We start from the raw sequence: 27574 nt of genomic DNA, 5'->3' as shown, positions 1-27574 counted from the left end.
GTCTGTCTGTTTGTTTGATAGATGCACTTGTTGCTATCGATATTTTTTCTCATGTTATGAAATATAAACAATAATGATTGTGTTTGAAAAAGTAACATTGGTACACGGGACCAACATAATTTTATGATGATTAAATGAAATCGAATGGAAATATGATAAAACACACGAACTTCTATTAAATATTTAGTTTTCCTTTAAGAATAAATACCAATTCAAAACAGAATATTATAAATTGTAGTTTTTTTTTAATTACCCAAGATTAAAAGTGATGAAACTATAAGTAAGCTTAACAAAAGTATATTATTTATTTATCGTAAATTATTAAAATTGTTCAGTTAATGGGTAATTTACAACAGTCCGATCAATATTTGGACAAGATTCTTATTTCACGCACTAAATAAACATTAAATATTTCGACTTAATCTTAAGTTAATGCTCATCTTCAGTTAATCTTTAATAATAATGACAATTCACAAACATGGGTTTAAAGGATAATAAAAAGTTAAATATATTCGACAATGTAACCATATTGTATACCTACACAATACCTTTGTATTGAAGCCACGAGTCCTTTACTGTACAACATGAGCTTTGGTGAGTTTAAGAATATGTATGTATTAGTTATTATAATCCGATAAAATAACACCCGATAAATTCGAATGAATATTTTGTAAAGATCCTTTTGTAAGCGCCTGGTCTTGAAGTCGTCTTAACTTGAAAGCACGAATAAACTTCACATATTATATTTTCTGCCCACCCCTGCTGGAAAAGATGTGATGTTATATATGTATGTATTATAGTATGTCATTGATAGCACAAAATAAATAACCACGAGTTTAGTTTTTATTTCGCATGATTATTTTGATATATCGGGCAGTCTTTTAAAAAAGTTTATCAAAGTAAGATATCAAACATATTATACATATTTTAGTTATTTAACGTACCAGTTTTTAGTTTTTATCCGAATACTACACGTAACTGTAAAGCCTTATTCCCTATTTCAGTCAAGTGAGCCTATATTTTCGACTACGGATCGTTTACGAGGGAGGTAGTCCCTGTAAAATCTTATCCAAATCGGTTTAGTGGTTTAGGTAATCGTTATATTAAAACAGACGTACAAACCAACTCGTGTTTATAACATAACATAATTAGGAATATACCAACAACAATTAAAAAAAAACCCAATAACAGAAAAACCCCACATTACTCGGGAATAAAACCTGGCACGTTGCAATAAACAGGCTCATACACTATCAGAGAGATTTTATTATGTACCATTAATACTTTACCTGCGTCACAATGCATCTATACTAATATTATAGGGCTGAAGAGTTAGTTTGATTGTTTGTTGTGTTGTATTTTGATATATCGGGCAGTCTTTTAAAAAAGTTTATCAAAGTAAGTTAATTAAAGTTTAACAGACTAAAGTATAGCATTTGCTACGCTTTTCAATACCGTATAGAAAAGAAACCTGTTGGAACGATTTTATGTCGTCTCATTAATAACAATTAATAACTGTAAATTTTAAGTTTGATAAAGTTTCAAGGTGAAGGGCTCGATACTAGAGTAAATCGTGATGTATTTATAGAACATCATTGAGAGTGGAGACCTCGGTATTAAGCCGCGTCTGACCGTGCCATTGTACTTTGTGTATCTGATCACTGCTGTGTACAATATGGCGATGTTAAATACTGTAATATGGCTAACTACGGTATGCCTAACTGCTAGGATACCTCCGTCGTGTCGTTTTCTATTGAGATGAATTTTGTGTGAAATAAGAAGTTCATACTTATGTAATAGTATTTCACGATTAGTTAAATTTAGTATTTGCAAATGCGTATCCCTAACCATTAGATACGTTGGTTGTCAACCTATCGGCATTACATGCTGCCTGAACCTGGAAATGTTTTAACAGAAACATACAATTCTTTATCCCATTACTGTATCGCTGCTGGGCAAGGGTCTCCTTTCGAATCGAGAAAGGCTTACAGTTCAGTCCAAAAAGTGGTCTAAACGAATTAGATCTGAGTTTATATCATTGCAATAGCAGTTTGTGTCTGTGTTGTTACGCATCCGACATGTACTGTATACGTAAACAAGGATAGAGCGTTAATAATCAGTGATTTTGCTACATGTCATAATGTGCAATATACCTGCGACTTGATTATATGTAATTGTGTATTTTTATATGTTGATCACCTTTACTTATTATCGGAAGGAACAGTATAATGACATTGAAAATTAATACCATTTTGCGGATTATTAAAAGGTGTTAAGTGATTTTACACATAATTTTATTATATTTTTGTTTTTAATTGAAAAACGTATTTGAGTTTTGGTAAAAGGACAAATTGTTTTTGTGGCACCATGACAGGACACTTCACAGATTTGACGAAATTTAAACGTTTCATGTGTATGGCTATTACGATTTACGATAAACTGGGTTTTCTTGGCGTTTCGGCACATTTTGCGCTGGGAGTGATCGCATGGAAATTGAACAACTAAAATTTCATTTTGTAATAATTTACATTAAATTCGTTGTAATAGTAACAACCGTATGTACATACAATATACATCTATCTCCACAAACTTATACGAGTATATCCATATACTTATTTATTTCGAGTAAGAAAACATAATATGGTGTATTTTAGGTTCCATTCTCAGGTAGTGTTGTTGTATTGTTATACCGTTATAACGAGGTAGTTCAAAGTTTGGGAGTATCTGACGCAGGACAATGCACCCTTCAATAACGAAGGTATGCGTGTTTGTTCTTTTGAAGAGATTTAAGACACTCAGTATAGTCTTGTGACGTAGTGCCTTTTACGAACATACAAATAACATACACGAAGCGCAATAAATCCTAATAAACAATTTGTGGAACCTACAAAATTAAATATTTGAACAGGACTTGAATCATGAAATCATGATAGAAACATGATAGACATTTGTAGAAAAAAAAGTATGTTACCAATTAATATGTATGATATTTTCTGTTTTAACGTATGGTTAGTGGTCAACCTAGTGCGAAAGTGGTTCAAGCCACCAGAATTCCTTATACGTGACTAAACGTCTGTTATCTTAATAGACAACAATCGGTACCGAATTTAGCATACTGTCCGAAGCACGAAGGTCGAAGACGCTTTTGTCAAATACCACTAAACAGACACCCATCCATGAGATGATCGCGCTAAGCGTTGCTTGACTCATAGATCGATAACCTTGCAATTAGCGCAAGTAGCTATGAGCACCTCATGACCGGTATTGAATCGATACTTAATCAATTTTAATTGTTTTATTCCCGTCTTAGTTCATTTACTTCTCAGGAAATAGGAGATACGCGCCGTTGGTTTTAACTTCAGTTAAATATATACGAGTAACTGTACGATTGTTTTATTGATACTTTTATTTATTGCGTTGCAAGAAATACTGGGTATAAATTAAAATAATAGTATTTTTGACCGCGCCTTCACTCGTTGGATTCCCATTTAGAAACTAATATCATATCACGCTTGTTGTACTGAAAACGTAAGCAAAGGTGTATGAAAATGAACCCATGTTTGGCCGATAACAATTTTAGTCCTGTGTAATAGGGGGCGACCTTATAACTATAAGTACGAAACTCCGGACTATTGAGAAATATTCAAAAATAAATTAGAAAAGAACAGTACTTTGCCCGGTTCGGCACTCGAACCCGAAACCTCACGATCAGCAGTAGGTTACACGACGAACCGCGTCACAGAGGCAATAATAAATTTTGATTTAATAATATTATATTTATTATCTTTAATATGTTTTGCTAGTCATATCGTATAATAGCAACATGATTACTTATTTATTTATTGTTTTCATAATTATAATTACAGCTAATTCTTAATTAAATTAGAATAACTGTGATTAAACGAGTTGTAACACTCCCACGACTTATCTGAATTGACAATCAAACCTCATAGTTTTAAACAAACAACATCGTATAAACAATATTGATTCGTACCTACGGCTTATCGGTTTTATCTCTTAACGAGTGGTCGAAATATCTCATTATCTAATTAAAATAATGACTGAATGATAAACAAGTTGTTATATTTGTGACAAAAGACGAGTGAACCCGGGAACATTGGCTTGTCGTGCACTAAACACTGACTGTGACGTCAATGTTCTTTTTATTGCGGTAATCACTAGTTGAATACCGCGGTGTCGCTTGAACATTTAGCTTATAATGATAATAATAATGATTAAATTATTTATTATCTTTCTAGTGTTTTGTGTGTTTGTAAAGACCCAGTGAAGTTTAATTTGGAACATTAATTTTAAAGGCTGGTGAAAAAAAATAGTAATTTTTTTTAGAAAACATGTCTAGATCATATTGTTTTTCAGACTAACTGCAATCGTGATTTTTACTTAAGGCTTGATTCCCAGACAGGAGCAATTTTCCCTGAATCACCCTAGTTTCTGTACAGGGAAATGATTCTAAAAACGCGGAAGAATGCACGACGAACAACAACTTACTAGAAAGAAAAATATATTCAAATGACTTGCTACTATGTATAATTAGCATATCTTAACATAAATAAAAGTATAAGTAATTAAACAACAATCAATTTGGAACAAATCAATGTCACTCGGTACTCGATGCAGTTCAACGAACGGACAGACAACGGTTACATTTACTTTGTTCATGATCCTAACGTTCCGCGATAAGTTTAATACAGGTTTGTATCTGCGGCGGCGGTCGCTCGCTTCAGTCGTTATCATGACTTCGAAACGTATCAACACGTGGAGCGTCCTCCTGCTGTCCGCCGGCGTGGTGCTCGCCGGCTACCTCCTCTCCACGCCGCTGTTCCCCATCAAACGAGAGACTAAGACCAACCTCGGCTACCCCAGAGACTCCCTCCTCAACTTCACTGAACTCACCTCAGAATATGGATACTTGGCAGAAGAACACAAAGTCGTCACAGAAGATGGATATATTCTAACAATGTTCAGGATAGCGAAGTCCAGGAATTGTGAAGGAAAGATCAGGTCTCCTCCTGTGTTCCTCATGCACGGTCTGCTGCAGAGCTCCGACTCTTTCATCGATTCTGGACCTAACGCTGGACTTGCTTATTTAATATCTGACGCGTGCTACGACCTGTGGCTCGGCAACAACAGAGGGAACTACTACTCCAGGCACCACGTCACCCTGGACCCTGACAGCGACCCGCGGTACTGGGACTTCTACATCAATGAGATCGGAAGCTACGACATCCCCGCTATGATCGACTATGTGCTGGAATATACGGAGTCTCCGAAATTAAACTACGTTGGATTTTCACAAGGGACCGGTACGTTTTTCGTGATGTGCTCCGAGAGGCCCGAGTATTGTGACAAAGTGCAGTTAGTGGTCGGTCTAGCGCCGGCGGCCAGACAGATCAATACCAAGTCAGTGCTCTTCAGAGGTATCACTCAAACGCTAGAGAAATTAGAAAGTGCTCTCACAATATACGGTGTCCAAGAAGTGTTGTCGAAGGGTGCCTTCTGCCAGGAGTTCGTCGCTTTCTTCTGTCATTTCACAGACTTTACGAGGAAGTTGTGCGCTAAGACGATGGATATATTCGACTACGTGGAGTCGTACCACGGCGCGATCAACAACAAGACGACCAAGGTGTTGTTCGGGCACTTCCCCGCGGGCACCTCCGTACATAACATGGCGAGGTACGGACAGAGTATGAAGAGTAACAACTTTGAGAAGTTCAACTACGGGAGAGACAAGAATTTACAAGTGTACGGCAGCGAGGAGCCGCCGAAATACAACCTGAGTGCTGTGACAGTGCCTTTTGTGTGTATCTATGGCAAGAACGATGGTTTAGTCGACACTGAAGATGTGAAGTGGTTAGTCTCTCAGTTACCTAATGTAATAGAATCAGTAGAAGTGGAGGACCCGCTCTGGAACCACATGGACGTCACGTACAGTGAATACACAGGACAATTAATATTCCCCAAAATTAGTGAATATTTATCGAAGTATAGCACGTAGTATATAGTTCCTGGTTAATTAACAAATCAATAAGTGATACCGCGTCTGTGCTATATTGACCTGGTTTACATTTAAATGTTATTGTGCGTCGCCTTGCCGTTAATTGTCATTGTAGATAGTTTGATACCTTCGTGGATTGTTCGTGAAATCTTGTGTATCGGTCACCTTGCAGTGTGCCGAGTGATATTGATTAGACAAGGCTCTCCACGTAGACGGTAGCGACAAGGTTCAGACGCCTCGATATGGTGATAAGTTGTAGTCATTTTATAAATATAAGGATAATCAGCAACTAGGTTACGGTCAACACTGATATTATTATTATCTTAGAAATAGTGAATTCGTTAGAGATATTTTTGGACTTAAACTTTCTTATCAAGTTTCATAAAAATATATGAATAATGAATTCGAAGAAGTATGTTTGTTAATTTAGTAAAAGTGATGTTTACATCGTCAGTGTGACATCGAGAGAGTCAATATTTGACCTCCATTATATAAATGATATAAATGACGACTTTGACTTTGAATTTTGGAAACATGATATTATTGTTGATGTCAAGTTAAGTGTGACATCAGTAACAACGTTAGTAAGATTACTTAAAAAGTGAAGTGTATCAATTCTATCGAGTAGCGAGCGATCGGCATTTAAACTATTTTACTAAAAGTATATTACTTTATGTGGAATGCGCCAGTCGATCCGTTTTTTATATATGTATAAAAAATATTGATAGTTATTTGATAGTCGATAGTGGTAGGAAATATTGTTGGTTGTTTTTTTATGCCTGTTATTTGCATGCACGCCTAGTGCCTGTAAATATATAACGGTATCTTAGATTATAACGGTTACCTACGTATATAATAACAGTATGATTAAAATTATAGAATATACAGATGTCAGACTTAATTAACGTCAGATAATTAACTAAAATATTTCAATTGATTGGACGTCTATCGATTAGGTTTAATAATGAACTATGATAATATATGTAAATGTATATGCTATTATGTAATCATAACGTGGCTGTGGTCGTATTAGTTATTATTATTGATATAAGAAAACTACTACTATGTATGTTTAGTAATATTTGGATGAAAAATATTTCTCTGAGCGTTTCGTTTTATTTATATTTACAATGAGCCTTCTTGGAAGGACCCGCTCTTGTTTATTTAACGCCCGGTTAGTTTATATTTTCTTTCCATAAAATATGTTAAAAATACTTGAATACCGACAATAAGTCAAACTTGCTAGGTCTTTGTCGAATTATAGCAAAACGACTGAACGAACTATATTTTTATAAATGTAGACATACCCATAAAAATATACTTATATTAAAATGTGGATTAGAAATAAGTTAACAATAGGCCCCGGTTTCATCACTCCTAAAGAATATAATATCGGTTGGGTAAAATTTAATTATTTAAAATAAGAAAATTGATTGTTGAAATCATAAGATAAAATGTTTACTTGATTTCATACATTTCCTGTCACTTAATCCATCCGATAGTTTATCTAATTGATATATGTATGATGATATCTAATTGATACTGTAAAAATTGTGAAAAATTATCTTAAGACAAAAGTCGCATAATAATTTGTAGAGTATACAAATAATCTTCTGACATTTATTTAAAGTTATGGAGTAAGTGTCTGTATACTCTGTATATTTGCTGCCACGTTCTATGATAACTACGAAACAAACAAAATCGACCCTCTGATAATAATGTCATTTTGAAAGCCATTCTGTTTTGTTTTTGCTTTACTGCTGGTAGCTGTATTGCTGTTTGACTTGCATATAATTCTCCTCAATAGAGATGATTCCTAATAATTTTTGATTCGATTCTGGATATATTTTGTATCAGTTTGTGTTTGAAAAGTCCCCGCGATGCAAGAAATAAGGTAGTTCTTTACCAGCTATGTAAATCAGCTACTACTGCGCTATGAAAATAAACATTTCTTAGCGCAGTAATAGCTGATTGGCACATTTTAGTATAGAAATACAACATAGTGACGTCACAAGCTTGTATACTCGTCGGGATCAAGTAAGTAGTATGGTGTCAACATTATTACATTTTTAGAGTACGGGTGTTATCATTTGTCGTTAACCCAGTCAACCTTTTATAAAAGTGTAAAAATTTTCGAGCTCGAGATTAGTTCCTGAATCAGCGCGTCCCAAAAAACGATGTCTTTTAGCTTTATAATAATAATTATAATTCCTTGAAGTTCTTGCTTTTATAAATATGCAGCATTGTCTATGATAATTTGCATGTTAAATTTTTATTTTTTAACTCATCTCTATGTCAATCATAAATATTGAATGTTCAAATCGAAATACTGAAATAAATAAAATAAAAGTAAGCAAATGATTTATTTTATAAATATAACGTTTTTTTCTCGTAACTCGAGAGCTCTTCTCAACTTAGTTCTCGTCTCGAGTGAAGAAAGTTTCCGAGAATTCCTAGCTCGACGGGAATGTTCACCAAAATCGCAATAAAAATATACTTATCTAGTTTATTTATTTATTAATGCGTATTATTTTATTAAGAATCATTTACATTCATACATTACGTTTTATTACTCTATCTAATGTAACAACTAGTTCATTTTTTATGTGCATTTGCAAATATTAAATGTTAATCGATGCGGAATGTATTTATTCTCAAAAATCTTATATAAATACGTGTTTATAAACCTGCTTTATCTTAATTTAGAAAATACTCTCAAAACAAAAAAATATATTTGCAAAATATTGTATAATTATTGTATTTAAATAAATAATTAGTTTGAAAGGTTACACCAGTTTATTGTTATTTTGGGAAACTTGTTCTGTCGCTGACATTTGCAATTTTCAATTATAATTTAGATTGTATTTTTATAATAAGAATTCATTCAAGTGACCTCGCACGCATCGACACAAATGTAACACGCATACGTTAAATTATTTCAATTCAATATTCGTTTATTAGGTAAAAAAATAACAATTAATCTATTTAGAAAAAATAACAATTAATCTATCTATTTAAGAGTCTGTTTTATGTCTAATCTGACTAATCTTATTACCTGTTCAATATTAATAATTCAACTTCCCTATTAAATCATTAAAAAATTACGACTGCTACTAATTTTCTTCATAAAAATAAAAAAGATCTATCTCAGCTCAAAACAATGCATTGTTGGATGTCGACATTAACTTGAATGCATAATTACAATGGTAGTTACATAATTAATTAACCTTTACGTAATTCTCTCGACACAGCTGCCTAGCTCGCGACTCTCGGCTCGCGGCTCGCGTCAATGTTAGGGGCACGGAACAGTGTCAATATCATGGCCGCGAGTGGATACACCGTAATTATTCGTTATTACATCACACCTGTTCTCTCTGAAGGTGTAGGTTGAGTGTGCTAATTACACGTGTCAGATATTTTAATATTATATCCTGCAGTTCCATGTAAGACTATTTTTTACTTCAGAAAGAGTAGCCCGCGATACAAGAGCAATTTTGAGTGCGGGAGTTGTGTTTTTAAAGAAGAGAAAGAAAAGAGAGTGTGTTACCTGCTCTGAACCTCATTTGCCTAAAACATAGATAACTTCGCCCCGCTTGTTTATAAGATAGTGCCCTGGTGACCCATATAAACCCTCTAGGTAGTATTTATAATGATAAAAATGCCTAAGTATGTGGTATGGAAAGTGTCGCCTTTCACTAAACATTATAATTTGCGGTGATGCTACTTTCTAACAAATATAAGTCGCATCAAGTCACATTAACATCAGGAATGCTAAAGTTTGTGGAAATGTATGTATGTGTTACTGATTCACGTAAATCGATTGGATAACATAAAGGCAGAAGCTGGTCAATAAACACAATATTACACGAATAATATGTACAGTCAGCGTCAAAAATATGTATACCCTGTCATATTTTCAGTCGTTCTTTTTGTATGAAATTATTAATTTAATTCTATTGTTATAGCTTAACAAACATTACACGGTAATAGCAAAATTAATACTAATTTCAAAACTTTCATTGATAAAATGAAAATGTGAAAGTTTGAAAACGAAAAATATCAGTGCATACATATGTATTTTTCACGTTGCTTGTACTCATTTCACAGAATTAACTAAACCACGTAAATGATGTGTAAATAATCTCGTACAATATTGTGTGTGTGTCAGTGTCAAGGTCCCCGCCACTGATAATGATATAACTTCACACAGCACCGTGTGTACAGCTGTATTTGAGCGAGGTCAAGTTCAACTCTGCACAGATTATCTACTGACCACTGTTACTGTATTATGTACTGTACATTATGTATGTTAAATATTAATATGTAGGAGTATGTTGTATGTGTGAGGTGTGGGATTCGATTACTGGGCTGGAAAAAGCTATTGGTGTTGTTTTAGAGAATATTTTTTAGGTTAGGTGTAAATATGACTGTAACCCGCACTTGGTATAGCGGTAGGGCATTAATGAGTTTTATTTAATTATAATTTATTACAAAGAGTAATACTACTTTTTAATGTATTTTACGTCTCCAAGTTCTCTTCGACTTAAGTAATTTGTATTCATAAATATTATCGTATTTTCTTTTCAAAATATATGTAAGTATATAAATTCATCATTTAAATTTGTTTTTATGCAGAATGCATATTATAATACGATGTTGGTGAACTCGTGGGCTACGTCGACAGTGTTTTGTTATTTTTCATTCTTAACGATTTGTATCCGACATGTTTCGGAAAATTGTTTGAGAACCGGGTTTGTTATTTATTATTTTAGTGTTCCTCATCTGAATATTCCAAACGAAAAATTTGTAATACGTCGAAATCGAATTGTATAATGTTACATGCATTGAATTACTTACGTGCTACAAACATTCCCACTGAAATCAAGTATAGAAAAGGGGTGTGAAAAGTTAGGAACAAAAGTAAAAAATGTTCGCCACTTGTTAAGTATTAATAATTATGATATGGACAATCAACCACCCAAGTATACGTCAGTTTCTGTTAAATGACGTAACGACAACTCCTTTCTTCCGTTTCGTTAGCCGCACTCCTATTCTACGCATCTATCATTGTGTCATATTCTTGTTATCTTATATTTGTTTATCTTCTTCTGCGTAGAGTCTTATTGCTGTATTCAGACAAACAAAGTTAACTGGAACATATTATACTTCGTTTTGCTTGACATTTCGGCCCTGGTTGCACTGGCCGTAGTCACCAGTTGCGAGCTTCATTAGTAAATGTTTGTACAGAACACAGATATAAAGTCCTCTACACAAGCCTGGCACATCCTCTCACGTGTAGTGATCGTATGTCAACGTACCGGTATTAATAATAATATAATTGTCTGAATATATTATATTTTATGGAAGTGCCATGTTTATTCGCATGCACATTAGGAAGTGATCATGACATCACTGTTTTAAGTAAAAAAGTTAATACTTCAAGGTGGGATGAGTGTCGAAAGTGCATTGATATATGTATGACATTTATCATACGTTTTTGTCATTTGCTTGATTAATCAATGTGCATGAAAATAATAAGAGAAAATTCACTATCATTGAAGCATTGTTTGCTTGACTAATGAGAAGGATTGATAATGCATAATGTGCCTCGGTAGTACAGGTAGACCGAAGCGTCTGCAGCTGCCATTGCTGACCCATAAACATGCTAAATTTATAAGTAGGTGTCGTTGGTTAATTTATCAGTCAAATGCAAAACAGCTAAAAAGCTGTAGTCTTACTTATTTTGATACTGGTACATCTGCTAAGCTGCTTCATTCTTCTCGTATTTATTAATTATTCATTATCCATGAAAGTCCGAAAATCTGGCAATGTCTACCTCATTGTTCTTGCCTCACTACTAGAAATAATATCAAAAAGCAAGTATTTATGAGAAGGCTACAATCTTCTGCCTTCAGGACCTGTACATCTAGACACATAGGTACAGAGTCGTCTAGATAAAGTGTGTAGCTGTTGAAGAGCTGACCGTCCACCTGTTGCTTCCACGTTTATTTTGAACCGGGTTAAAGTACGTGAAGCAGGTCATCTTGTAACCTTTAGCGGTTTTTGGGAATCAGATCGATAGGCGATGAGATTCACAACCCAGTCTTCAATGAATGAAGTTAAGTGGGTATAGTAAATGCAACTGCTGTGAAAAAGCAACAGGTTCAAATCCCAAGTGAGGATAGAAAACAGCTTCCTCGACCCTAAAGCTATTCAAATACTGAGTACTGATACGACTGAGTGTAAACAGTGTTAATACTTTATGACATTTGTGGTGAACCTAAACTCCACCTAAACTCCTTCTACTCTATGGTAGATGCCATATATTAATCATATAACGATTTGGCATTCTCTGTCAATAAATATATCAAACACGTAATGCTCGTATTTTATTAATACATAATATTGGCGACGAGGAAAAACTGAACCTAAATGGAAAAGCTACGTAAAAAACGGAGCACCCTACGTGGGATGCTCACCAGACTCGATACCTACATCGAGCAGAGGGCGACGATGTCTGACGAGGACATCACCGCTCGCTCCGCAGCCTTGAAGGACACCATAACAGCACTGCGAGAGTTACAAGAGAAGATAGAAAACAAAACCATAGATGATAACGATGAAACAGCGTATTTACACGAACAAAATTACGGCTACGAATTCGAAGAACTTCACACTATTTTAGTATCAAAACTTTTAACAAAAAAAACCATTATTCAAGGTCAGCGACAGGAAGACCAACATAGAATATACCAATACCATAAGATTATACCAAAAATACAATTTAATCCTTTACATGAATCAGAAACGTTCAATAACTTTAAAAAACGTCTGGAAGTGTACTTTAGACTTAATGAAATTACTGAGCCCCACATGAAGACAAATATTCTTCTGTCTACATTATCACCAGAACTCCATGAAAAATTATGTGATTTAATAGCACCAGACGAACCATTGAATAAGACATTTAACGAAATTACTGAAACACTTGACGACTACTTAGACCCAAAACCTAGCAAATGGGTTCTACAACATAAATTTATATCGAGAACTCAAAAATCGGATGAAACAGTAGCGCAATACGCCGCAGATTTAAAAAAGCTCACTACCAACTGCGAATTTAAATGTCAACACTGCCAGAAAAACATTTCAGAAAGCTTTTTATCTCTTCAACTCATAAGAGGATTGAAAGATAGCGACGCACGTACAAAAATTTTACAAGACCGAACAGTATGTACATTTAAACACCTGACACAGATTGCAACATCTATTGAAATGAGTAAAGCAGAAAATACATCAATGCTTCCGAATGAACAACCAAGTAGTGACAATATCAATAAAATTTCCACTGATTCCTACAATAATTCAAAAAAATCTCCTTTTAGAGGAATCACACCAAGAGATTTAAAAGGGAAATGTTTCCGCTGTGGTTTAAATCACGAAACCAAGAAATGTAGCGCTATAAACATAACATGCTATAAATGCAAGAAGGTCGGACACTTAGCTAGTGTGTGTCTACAACGGCGCTCAGATGCGAAGTCCAGTAAGACTACACCGGATATAAATCAATTAAACGACTCAGCGATAAGCGATGATGATGAATGGAATGATATTAATGTTATATCTGGTGAAACATCCGAAAAATACATGATAACGGTACACATTGAACATGCTAAGATGAAAATGGAATTTGACACTGGAGCCACACTTACTTCTATGTCATTACGAGACTACAGAAAATTGAAAATCGGCAAAAGAATCTTTAAAACTAATATAAAACTCAAAACATATACCGGCGAAGTAATCGAACCTGCAGGTGTTGCATACGTTCAATGCAGATGCCAAGGAAAAGAATTCCACGGTAAATTATACCTCATCAACAACAACGTTGACCCCGTTTTTGGCCGGAGTTGGATGAAAGAACTCGAAACTCTAAATTTAGCAGATATAAAAACTTTACAGCAATCAGAAAATCTAGAATTAAACCAGCTTTTGGAACTTTACAAGACATCAGTATTTCGATCCGACTTAGGCGAAATACCCAATTACAGAGGACACCTAAATCTACAAGAAAACACAAGACCAATTTTTATCAAACCACGTAGAATACCGTACGCTTTAAAAACCAAAGTGGATGAAGAGATCGAGCGACTATGCAAACAGGGTGTCATCACGAAAGTCGACCACTCTGATTGGGGTACTCCAGTGGTACCAGTTGTCAAACCGAATGGGAGTATCCGATTGTGCGCTGATTATAAAGTTACACTAAATAAAGTCATACAAGATGAACAATATCCAATACCTATGATAGAAGATATATTTGCAGAGATGAACGGAGGTAAACTATTCTGTACACTCGACATCACCCAGGCATATCTCAACATGACAATGGATGAAGAAAGCGCAATGCTACAAACACTAAGTACGCATCGAGGCACTTTTAAGGTGAACCGCCTAATGTTCGGCGTTAAGGTCGCGCCGAGCCTTTGGCAGAAATTTATGGATAAACTCCTTCAAGATCTCGAAGGTGTAAAATGTTTCTTTGATGACATCATCATTCAAGGCATCAACAAAGAACAATTACTACAGAGACTTAAGCTCGTGTTAGACAAACTAAAAGAAAGTAACCTACGAGTAAACAAAAATAAGTGCCACTTTTTCAAAACAAGCATCGACTATTTGGGACACACTATCGACAAAGAAGGTCTACACAAAAACAGAGAAAAGATTAACGCAATAATTAAAACAGAACGCCCAGTCAACACCGCAGAATTGAGGACATTTCTTGGAATGGCAAATTTTTACAACAAATTTATACCCAACCTATCATCGATCACGAATCCACTGAACAACTTACTCAAGAAAGAATCTAGTTTTCGATGGTCTACAGAATGCGAACAGAGCTTTATACACATTAAAAAAGAAATTCTAAGCGAAAGAGTACTTATACATTTTGATCCCAAGAGGCCCTTGGTTCTTGCAACAGACGCATCTCCACTGGGAATCGGAGCAGTACTATCACATAGACTCCCAGATGGATCAGAAAGACCGATAGCATTCGCTTCCAGAACACTATCGGATAGCGAGAAGAAGTACAGCCAAATTGACAAAGAAGCTACTGCCATATACTGGGGATTGAAGAAGTTCTTTTATTATTGTTACGGTAGAAAATTTATCCTAGTGACAGACCATAAACCACTGACAATAATTTTCCACCCACATCAAACGTTACCAGCAATGAGTACAATGCGATTATTCCACTACGCTCATTTCTTATCTGGATTTGACTACAACATTGAATACAGAACTTCGCCTAACAACTCAAATGCAGATTACCTATCCAGGTTCCCAGTAGAAAACACAAAGGCAAACAAAATGGACCAGAATTACAGCTTTCAACTTCAACAAATACATACCATTGATGTCAACCCAAATATCATAGCGAAAGAGACAAGTATTGATTCCGATTATACACCATTAGTACTCGCATTACAAACTGGCCGATCACTTAAAACGCTCGGTTACAATGATAATGAATTTACTTTACAAGATGGATGTATACTAAGAGGAACGCGAGTCTTAATCCCAAAAACATTACGCGAACGAGTGCTGGACGAACTACACCTCGGTCACCCGGGCATTGTGAAAATGAAGCTACTGGCCCGCAGTTTTGTATACTGGAAAGGAATTGACAATGATATCGAAACAAAAGTTAAGTCCTGTAGAACATGTAGATTACAACAAAATGAACCAGAGAAAGCACCACTACACCACTGGGAACACCCAAAGGGCCCCTGGCAAAGGCTTCATATTGATTTTGCCGGACCTGTTTACGGATACTATCTTTTAATAGTTGTAGACGCATTTTCGAAATGGACAGAGATTATACCTACTAAATCAACGACAAGCTCTTGGTGCATCCAAAAATTGAAAGAACTATTTTGCACCTATGGAACACCTCTACTCCTTGTCTCAGACAATGGCCGACAATTCGTATCGGGAGAGTTCGAAAAATTTCTAAAAGACTGTATGATTTCGCACAAAACCTCTGCTCCATACCACCCTGCAACCAATGGACAAGCTGAACGATACGTACAAACAGTCAAGAGAATCTTACGAAGCTTAGAGGGAGAAAGGGGTAATCTTCAAGAGAAACTTGTCATGGTAAAAACTCGCCTCAGACGGACACCAAACTTGAATGGTCAGACACCTTATCAGTTAATGTTTGGAAGAGAAGTTCGAACAGCATTACACTGCATGTTTAGAAACACCCATAAAAAAACTACATCAAAACATCAAGAGATCAAGGTCAGACAGTTGGAAGTCGGCGAACGAGTACAGGCCCGTGACTACACGAGTGCTAAGCACCATTGGCAGTTTGGTACTATCACAAGACGTCTAGGCCGACTTCATTATGAGATCCGCACCGACAACGGCGATGTCTGGCGCCGACACCTCAACCAGGTGTTGGCTGCATCTTATATTCAGCAGAACAGCTAAGAGGTTAGGAGGGGAGAAATGTGGTGAACCTAAACTCCACCTAAACTCCTTCTACTCTATGGTAGATGCCATATATTAATCATATAACGATTTGGCATTCTCTGTCAATAAATATATCAAACACGTAATGCTCGTATTTTATTAATACATAATAACATTCTTTACTGACACCATAAATGGATCGCATTAGTAGCAGGACCTTAAACTTCTGTCAAGAAAATCTCAATATGTCTTCAAAATATGCAGGCTGGGGTCACAAACCTCCATGTTTTGGAGACCAGGTAGTACCGTTGGTCATTTAACTCGACAAAAGTCGTATCGATGTATCGTCCCACCGGACCATGTGAGTGAGGGAATATGTAGGGAGGTGTATTGTGCACACGCTTGGACACTATAAACTATATTCCTAGTTGAATAATCAGCATTTATTATTTAAAAACAAAATATACTTAATTATTTAGCAGTCTTAAAAAGGCCATTTAGCAATCTCACCGAGACTTCATAAGTACATACACGTGTTGTATACCTATTAACTAGACGTTACATAACACATTCCTATTATATTATAACATAGCAAATATATAAATGTAATTATGTTTGTGTTCTTTTTAAACCGTTCATGTCAAAAAAGTGTTAACTTCATTCAACGCCGATTTTTTTTGTTAAAAGCCTTGAAATATGATGTTGATTATTTCTGCTGGTTTCGGTCAAGTTCAATCAACGAAATTGTGCTGCGGATTGTTTTTTTAACTTAAATATTTAAAAAAAGGTTTTATTGAGAGAATATTTTTTTAATAACCTTCGTTGTTGTTATTTTAGTTTGGGTCAAGTTCAATGCACGTAATTATGATATTAAATTATGGAGATTGTTCGTCTGAGAGTGGTAATCTCTAGAACTGTTGATTACATTTTTTATTAATTTCTCTCAAGAAATGAACTAACTACGTCTACTTTTCCTCTGTGCTGAAGGCTTCTCTTTAAGAAGGCTTTACACATAAGCGAAACCGCAGGCTTACCTGCTAAAACGATTGGATAAATTTGGTAAAGTGATCGAATTGAAGGAAAAAATTACTTTGTTTTGCAATTTTTTTCGCGTGCGCAGTCGCAGGCGAGAGCGAGAATATCATTATATTATTTTTTATTGTTGGTAAAATCGTGATTTTCGTCGTCACTACTTAGGGTCGTGTTTATTTCTTGCCACTTTTTGTTCAGTTTTTTAGTACCTTTTGTGAATTTAAGCAGGTTTTATATCCGCTAATGTTTTTGTACTCAGAAGTATCATAATATTGAATAATGAACTTATTACTGGTCATGATGTTGGTTTTGAACATTCTAAGACATACTTATATTATGTTTATTTTATGTTGATATGATAAAAAAAAATCATAATTTTTGAGAATTTGGAATTCTTCTGATTTATTTGAACCATTATCCACTTTGTTATTAGAAATCATTTTATTATACATATACTGAATTTATGTAAAACTGATCACTCTGTGACACGTCCAGTCGATTGAATTCAGAGTTTCTACCTAAGTAAAAGTTTATAAAATAGAATAATATTTTAAATGACAGATGGCCAGCTATAAAATGAAATAATATCTAGTTAATTTATGCTAAATTCAAGTACAAATAACTTTTAAAATGGGCACTAATGAATGGTCAAAGTCAAAGAGACTCTTGCTTCAATTAGTCGCAGATCGTTGGAAGTTTTAACGAGACGGCACATTTAATAACTTGTTATATTATAACATCTATCACAGCTACTGTTTAATGTATTATTGTTTAAACTTTGTTATTGACTCTTAAAACTACAGCCTAATATTGTCTTTGTTGTAAAGTTAAAGTTTTAAAAGTTATCAAAAACTATTGGCTTTTGTTTTTGATAAATATATTCGAGTTGTCCCTATTTTAGAAGGAATACTGTGCCCAGCAGTGGGACAGTAATTGGTTAAGTAAGTTTTATAATAAGAAATATTGGAGGCAAGCAAACATTTAGAAGTGTATGGTTGTAATCATATTTAGTTTAGTTTAAACTTATGCATCCAAAGAATAAAAACTTTTAAAGAAGATTAAATTGAGGACTTAACCATTTTAATCATGTCATAATGGATATTTTAAATCATTTAATCGTAGCTATGCAATGTAAAAAAGTGTTTCCCAGTTAAATAATAATCGGAACTTTTTACTACGTCGCTGGAAAATAAATGTTTTCACAATATTTTTTGCGTACATTTATTGTGAGCCCAATTTGTAATAAATGAAATTCAATGAATTTATTCTCACATTTACGTATAATTTATCCGAGCCACTGTTGCATTGATGTCACGAAAATTCATGAAAAACCCTCTTTACTGAATGAAAGCTTAAATAATAATTAATTATAAATAAACGAAGATTTAAAATGAAAATTGAATCTGGAAACTGAAAACGTTGAGTTTCCAATGATTTTCACAATTAATTCATAAACGATACAGAGAGTAAAGCTTTTAATTAAAAGGCATCAGACTGACATTTTGATTTTATTTACGTTTTATAAAATATTGTGTGAGTGGTGGTGGCTGGTGGTGGCTGGTGACAGACTGACTGGCAATCAGTCGGCACGTGTGTGTGTTTGATGGATTTATATGAGATATTTCAATTTTGATCGTTAAATCTTTTGGTAATTTTATTTTGAATCGTGTTTTAAAAAATGAAATATATAAAAGTAACTCGCGAATAACTGCTTGTTTATAAAAAAAGGACTTTAAAGAATGTGAACTAACATCTATACTAATATTATAAAGCTGAAGAGTTATTTTTTGTTTGAACGCGCTAATCTCAAGAACTACTAGTCCGATTTCTATAGAAAATTCTTTCAGTATTAGATAGCCCATTTATCAAGAAAGGTTGTAGGCTATATCATCACGCGTCGACGAGCAGAGTAGGTACCACTAAAAAAATTTAGAAAACGGGGAAAATTATGGCCCATAGTGATGAATAAATGATGAACGAGTGATGAATGAATGATGAAATGACGAACGAATGATGAATAAATGATGAACGAGTGATGAATGAATGATGAACGAATGATGAACGATTAATGAACGAATGATGAATAAATGATGAACGAGTGATGAATGAATGATGAACGAATGATGAACGATTAATGAACGAATGATGAATAAATGATGAACGAGTGATGAATGAATGATGAACGAATGATGAACGATTAATGAACGAATGATGAATAAATGATGAACGAGTGATGAATGAATGATGAACGATTAATGAACGAATGATGAATAAATTATGAACGAGTGATGAATGAATGATGAACGAATGATGAACGAGTGATGAACGAATGATGAACGAATGATGAATGAATGATGAACGCGTGATGAACGCGGGATGAATGAATGATGAATGAATGATGAACGAATGATGAATAAATAATGAACGAATGATGAACGAGTGATGAACGAATGATGAATTAATGATGAACGAGTGATGAACGAATGATGAACGAGTGATGAATGAATGATGAATAAATACTGAACGAATTATGAACGAATGATGAACGAGTGATGAACGAATGATGAATAAATGATGAACAAGTGATGAACGAATGATGAATGAAAAATGAACGAATGATGAACGAATGATGAATGAATGATAAACAAGTGATGAACGAATGATGAATTAATGATGAACGAGTGATGAATGAGTGATGGACGAGTGATATATGAATGATGAACGAGTGATGAACGAATGATGAATGAATGATGAACGAGTGATGAACGAGTGATATATGAATGATGAACGAGTGATGAACGAATGATGAATGAATGATGAACGAGTGATGAATGAATGATGAACGAGTGATGAACGAGTGATGAATGAGTGATGGACGAGTAATGAACGAACGATGAACGAGGGATGAACGAATGATGAATTAATGAGGAACGAGTGATGGATGACTGATAAATGAATGGTGAACGAGTGATGAATGAATGATGAACGCAAAACGAATGAATGATGGACGAATGACGAATGATTGATGAACAAATGGCGAATGTACGATGAAATATTATAAAGCCGAAGAGTTTGTTTGCTTGTTTGAACGCGCTAATCTCAAGAACTACGGATCCGATTTGAAAAATTATTTCAGTGTTAGATAGCCCATTTACCGAGAAAGGCTATAGGCTATATATCATCACGCTACAACCGATTGGAGCAGAGTAAAAAATGTTACAAAAACGGGGAAAATTATGACCCGTTTTCTCTTATGTGACGCAAGTGAAGTTGCTCGAGTCAGCTAGTTATACATATATGACCACGAGAAGATGTAGATTAAAATTTAATTTAAAACATTTATTTTTTTACGCAAAGAAAGAATAAGTACAAAAAATGCTTAATAACTAATCAGTACATTTATCTATACTATATAGATATATATTATAAAGCTGAAGAGTTTGTTTGTTTATTTGTTTGTCCGCGCTAATCTCAGGAACTACTGGTCCAATTTGAAAAAATCAGTGTTAGATAGTCCATTTATCGAGGAAGGTTATAGGCTATATATCATTACGCTACGACCAATTACCTCCTCTTCCTCTGGCACTTTTGTCTGTCGTCAATGTGGACGCGGTTGCCACTCCCGCGTAGGCCTTTTCAGCCACGAACGAAAGTGCACTAATTCTACCTGACGCCACCTTAATCGTCTGCAATAGATGTATTCAGGCCAATGATAATGATGATGACGACCAATAGGAGCAGAGTAGCAGTGAAAAATGATTGAAAAACGGGGAAAATTTTGACCCATTCTCTCTTACGTGACGCAAGCAAAGTTGCGCGGGTCAGCTAGTGAGCAATAAAGGGCTACAGCGTGCTGAAATATTATGAATCTTTACACAAACCTTTAAACCTTGCTCAAGTACTTAACAAGGTTGCTCCAATTATACAAATGAGAATAACAGTAATCTTAAAAAATAATGGTTAATTACAGGAAAACGCGTGTTAATTACACTCGCAACAATAACGATGAGCGATTAGTAAACGTTTGTAATAGCTGTTGTAAGTTGTAACAGGATAACAGTGATTAGTGCGCCGCGGACCACGCTAGGTGGCGTGACCGGCGGCAGCAAACAAGGCCTTATGACAATGTCATATTGGTGGTCAATTGTAGTATCTGAATATAATGATGATCTTCAAGTTATTTGTATGTGAGAAATGGCATAAACTAAAAAGGTTTTGCTGTTTTTCAAGTATGGTTTTCAAAGAAAATTGTACGCATTTGTAACAGAACAAACAATGACATTTTATTTTTTGTTTATAATATTAACAAGTCCTCTGTGAAGTTTGTAAAGGGCTGGAGAAAAATGCAGCTAAAGGTCTCTAGGGATATAATTTCCATTTTTCATTCACCACGCCTCTTTTTTCAGCACTTTTAACTTTAAATCTAACTAATATAAAGTTATTTTATCTAGCTTTTGTGAAAACTGAATAGTTCATTAAATTCTTTGTTACAACATAACGGGTTTAACAATATCTTTGTGATTTATGATTTAACTACACAACTGGAATTTCTACTTTGTTTCGTAAATTACACTCATAGTAGGGTCAATGGCCATACGAGACCCAAACACATACACGTGTTGTTTTTTTACTACTACGCATTCTGCGAGACGCAGTTATCAAACAAACATAAAAAAAATGGCGTAGTTAACCCTTTAGCTTGAAATGTGAGCATCAAGCCTTAAAACTCACAACTTTTTTTTTGTACTGGACAACATTATAGACAACACCTAATGATATTTCCAGGACAAGATCTCATATGGTATGACAACTTCCAAGTTCTTTGCTTTAGTTGACAGATTGCATAAGCGACATAAATACCGCAAACATATATATAATAATAATATGTGCATTGTGCAACTTATTAACATTTATGATTATATATTTGCTGTGGCTTTACTTCTAATAAGGATATAATCCTAAGCATCAATATAGGTTCGCATAAACCAGGTATATAGGTTCTTTTAGTACTTTCATCATCATAACCTTACACGATATCACTTCACTACATAAGTATTACTACAGCTATGTATACAAGTAGGATATTGTATGAGTGAGTATGATTTTTTTAAAGTTTACTTGCATTAAGAATTGCTCTTGTGTTGCGCAGCTTTTTACAAACATACAAACAACGGACACAAAGTACAACCAGACTCGAAACAATTATTTGTGGATCGCACAAATAATTATTCCGTGTGGCAATCGAACCCACGACCTCCCAGCGCAATGACATCGGCATAGTGACCTAAAGCACTGGGCCACGGAGGCAGATTCGTGTGAATAGTGCGAGTAGATTGGAGTGCTAGTATAGTGTGGTAGAGGATATCCTGGCTTCTCGGCGGCTTCCGACTGATTTGTCTTATTGCATTACCGACCGTGTGCTCACAGGATATTGATGATTCCTGAGAATCGCTCAACTGAACTCAATTGAATACATTAAAACTAGTGTATGTATTAATGCTATAGCGTTTATAGCTAATTATGCTCAACGGACGCTAAACGATGTCTGAGTAAAGCAACCTTAGCGCGGTTATAGGTTTACCACGATAAACATACGGTGAAGCATTAGATATTAAAGTATGGATTAATATAAGTTTTAGAAATATGTAGATACGCTTAATGCGTGCTTAGTATTTGCATGTCATCTTCATGACAAAATATGTGATACCAACTAATTTATATTGTAAATCACCTCTTGTACCATATTTTCTGCAAATAAATATAATTTGAATTTTGAATTTGAATCGAATAAATGTGACGGAAGAATTAAAGAATGTATTTTTTTTACATTTACGAAAAGTGTGTCACCTCTAATATTCCTGCCTACATTGTTACTACAGTGTTAGATAAGAAGAAGGTAGGATTTTGTACAAAGCCGAGCCAGTGTTAATGTAACAAAAAATGTTGAGGAATTAGTGCGTCTAGAGCGTAGAGTCTTATCTCTGAAGTCAGTGAACAGGTGGTGAAACAGTTCCTCCAAAGGAAAGTTATATTAACATCCTTTACATAAGATATACTATTTAATTCTTAAAATATAACAAGTTTTAACTTTGCGTTGAATATTTTTTTATCTAATATTATAGCGAAAATTAGCCTGTGAGTGAGAGCAGTGTAGCTTGCGACGAAACGTCCAACTATCTAAAATGAAATGCATGCTCGAGACAATTTCCGCATAGTATTAAGTAATATTATAATTTTGGCAAAAAAACATGTTACCAATTTTTTTTCATCTGGGCCCAAAAACAGGTATGAGTAGCATTTTTTGTTAACACGCGCATATCTCGCGAATTTATTACTATTAGGTACTTATGACGTTTGTGTGTTGAGTCACATGACCTTGCGAGTGTTTACTAAAACAAATATCACGTTCCTATGATACTTGAATATATCTAATATATTGTGTTTTGCAAATCTTACATGTTTTTCGACACGTGGGCTAGCGCGTGGCGATGGAGTCACATTTTTCGAAAATGTTTTTTTTTGGCTTTTTATCAATATATTAGCATTAGTAATAGGCCTTAACTGGTATTATAGAATACCTAAGCATGTGGATTTAACGTGACCTAAAATGCTTAGAAAAATAAGTAAAGCTTATGGCGTAGTCTTATAGATAGTCGCTACGCCACGACTACTATTGCTTGGGAGGTTGCGAGTTTGATTCCCATATGGAAAACATGTTGTGAAGAATGTGTCGAGCCTGTTTGTACTTTGTATACGTTGTTTACATAATTGTGAAAGTTCCCGCAAAGCCCAGCCCTCTGAATTATTTGTTAAAGCTAGAATTGTCATAAAAAAAACAATGGTCACTGATAACGCTTGATACACACGTTCTATTAGACGTAGTACCTACGTGTACCATAATATACAAGTAACGATATACTCCCGCCTCTCGTGAGTAAATCAGGCGTAATATAATAAAAAGTGTTCTTTATAAAGGTATCATGATATAAAGTAATACTGATGTAATAGGCCGAGCCCCTCGGAGCGTAAGCCGCGCTGATCCGCCGCTCTAATGGCTTGTCTGAACGTGCCCTAATATACCCACTACCCACCCACTTCACCTTCTAGGACACCTCTTATTTACTTATAATATACAATATTATCCTAAGTAGTTGAGGGACTAGTAACTAACCGAATTTGTGATTGATTTTCTATTACGATTGAAATATTCAGAACGGTAGTTTGAAAATCTGAAACAAGATTTCCTACACTCAGTACAATCGAGTAGCGAGGGTTCAACGTTTTAATATTACTTGTGAAAATAGTGGGTGGAAATCGACCCTTGGTTTCAAAGCAAGAGGAAAGCATTTTTCTTGAACACTTGAAAAACGAATAAAAACGTACTCGTAATGCATGTAGTGTGTGTACTTGTATAGTACAAGTATTTCTTTCAAATGAGAATCAAACCCGAATTATTAGTTTCGAAAATACAAACAAATTTAGGTCTAGTCTAACAATAAGCAGAAAATCCTATGCTGTATGCTGTTTCTCATAATAATATAATATTAAAATAATGTTATTTATCAAACTTACAACGACCGCCTTTTACGCTTATGATTTTTGACAAAACGTACCTAATATTTAAAACAAATAATAATACAAAACTAATTTATTTAGTTACCTGACTAGTAACTAGCTATTGTGTATTATTTCATTAAAATATGAATATCAGCGAACAATAGTGATGGTATGAAATAAACGGAAGGATAATAATGATGGTTACTAATTAAACAACGAGACTAATCTCGTTTTGTTCTACAACGGTATCTCTTATTTGCATAAATACTGTTAATGATCATCATAATGTTTATTGTATCCTTACTCTTTCAAAGTAAAACTGCTATATGAACTTTGATGAAATGTAACATGGAGATTCTTTATTACGATTGACCGACCGTCCCTGCTGGTTAAAGGTCTTCTACCGAATTCGGAGTACCTAGGCCTTAAATCCACCACGCTGGCCAAGTGCGGGTTAATGTCTTTGCCTTCCCCTAAAAATGAACACCATATGATAAATATTTAAAAATCACCCCTAAGTGTGAATAAGGACGCAAGCAAAGCCGCACGGTTAAGCTCGCTAACAAATCCATTAGTTATCGCAGTCAACTTTGAAAGCGTTTGTCGCGAGGGTCTTTACAATTCCCAGGTTACAGGTTACTATTCCCAGGTTCACAGTTGGAGTGTGAAATTATTCCACTACGTGATGTCCATTAATTTAGCCAGCTCTCGAAGGTACGGCCACGCTAAATATAGCACAGTGCTGAAAGTATTCACCTTTACGTAAAATACTGTATAGCTTTGCTTTTATTTTTCTAAAACGTTGTTATAAGTATGTGTATTGGCAGAACAATCACGTTTTACTGCGATTGGTTGAATAATTCTTGTGTAATAGTGAGAGCCGATATCATACGGGGACGATACCAAACTGAAATGTGTGAATATGAATATTTAAAATCTTGAACACCGGAACTTGTAGGTCAATAGTAGCATACTCAGCGAGCCAGGTGCCTTACACAGGCGAAGACAAATAAATCATACAAATTAAATTATGCGAATAATTTAACTGAAGTTCAGTTGAAAATATTTTTGCATTCCGACCGCAGAGTTTCAAAACAAAAATATCAAGAATAAAATCATTTGCGATCCATTTTGCATATTTAAATCAGATCAAAGATGGCGCGGGGCTGCCCGTGTAAATAAATGAGTGTCAATTGAACTGGATGTTCAAAGCTCATAACGCAATACTGGCAACACTGTATCATATACATGGATATGTATGTGTGTGTGTGTGTGTGTGTCAAGTGTTCTCATATAATAAATATATTATATTTATTAACTCGCACTCGGCGGGAGGTCTCTCGTCTTATTAATGGATATTTATTGTATTTTTCTATAAGTATGCTTTTAATGTGCTACGAGCTGTATCGTTGTTTTGTTTTGCGTGAAAGTTACTACAACACGTAGGAAAGATTGGGAATTTATTCTGCTTATGATTATCCTCGCCTAGAGATGAGATAATTGAACCAGTACTATGTGATGCCTTGAACTAATGACGATCATTGCATTTGAGCATTGCTTCAATTTCAATAACATTAATCTTTTATTTACGAAACTACTTTCATGTTTTTTTTATTTAATAGATAATGCTAGGTTCTGTCTGGTTTAACGTTTTTAGGTGTGATTAAGTAGTTTCAAACATAAATCCTCTTTATAAAAAAAACTTTTTATTATTTTGCATTTTAATATACATCTTTCTTTATTCGTGACTTTTCATGTTTTGTAAATAATGTATTTTAATAAGTCCTCGGCTCAAGGCGGTGCTTTATTTCACGTTGAAATGGCGACAGATTAACTTGAACACTTTGTGTCGACAATATCAAATAAACTCAATTCAAATATCCCCTGCTGTCTACTCACAAAGTTTATTGTTCAACTTATATTCAAATATTAAATAAGATTTATTGTAATATTTCAATTACATTCTAAAATAATAGATATTTGTTTGTATCTGACATCGTTCGCGAAGATATTGTTAATAATGAGCACACTAGCGCCATCTAGTTATAAAACTAGACACTAATTTATCATGTGACTTCAATTATTGTTTTATTCCGGTGTGCTAATAACTTTAGCTTATAAATTAAAGATTATTACGAAATTGAAATATAAAGACGCGATTTATACAATTATAGTAAATTACTCATAAAACCAATTTCATAAGTATTGCGTGAGTTCAAAACTTGTGACACAAACACTTTACTTATCTTCGCAATTTATAGGGAAGGCTGTTCAGGAATCCATCAAACCATGTCTTCCGACAAAGGAAGACCACAACATTCAAGTGCGAACAATCCGACTACAGTTGAGTTCAGCGTCGGTATTCCATCAAATACCTCTTATTGAAAGCCTGTCCTCACTGCCTTGTGTCTCAGGCCTCTGGAGCCTGTACAGAGGAGGCGATCAATTTTTGCTCACAATAAAATACCGGGGGTGGGGGTAGTTATT

General features: G+C 34.7%; 2 protein-coding genes across 3 annotated transcripts in view; both read left to right on the top strand.

The window, feature by feature from the left end:
* LOC142982609 (uncharacterized) overlaps positions 1 to 27574 on the top strand; it is a 172944-nt gene that overhangs the window by 80991 nt on the left and 64379 nt on the right. The window lies entirely within an intron of this gene.
* On the top strand, positions 4705 to 10695 carry LOC142982684 (lipase 1-like). The gene has a single exon (XM_076129317.1). The coding sequence runs from the start codon at positions 4754 to 4756 to the stop codon at positions 6014 to 6016; it is 1263 nt and encodes a 420-aa protein (XP_075985432.1). The 5' UTR covers positions 4705 to 4753; the 3' UTR covers positions 6017 to 10695.

Source organism: Anticarsia gemmatalis, chromosome 22 (genome assembly GCF_050436995.1).
Source record: "Anticarsia gemmatalis isolate Benzon Research Colony breed Stoneville strain chromosome 22, ilAntGemm2 primary, whole genome shotgun sequence".
NCBI classification, from domain to species: Eukaryota; Metazoa; Arthropoda; class Insecta; order Lepidoptera; family Erebidae; genus Anticarsia; species Anticarsia gemmatalis.
The sequence above is the reverse complement of the archived record's forward strand: the minus strand, read 5'-3'. Positions and strand labels throughout refer to the sequence as shown.

Bases quoted from the DNA above. Each gene is read 5' to 3' on its own strand.
- LOC142982684 (XM_076129317.1), top strand. From the start codon at position 4,754: ATGACTTCGAAACGTATCAACACGTGGAGCGTCCTCCTGCTGTCCGCC.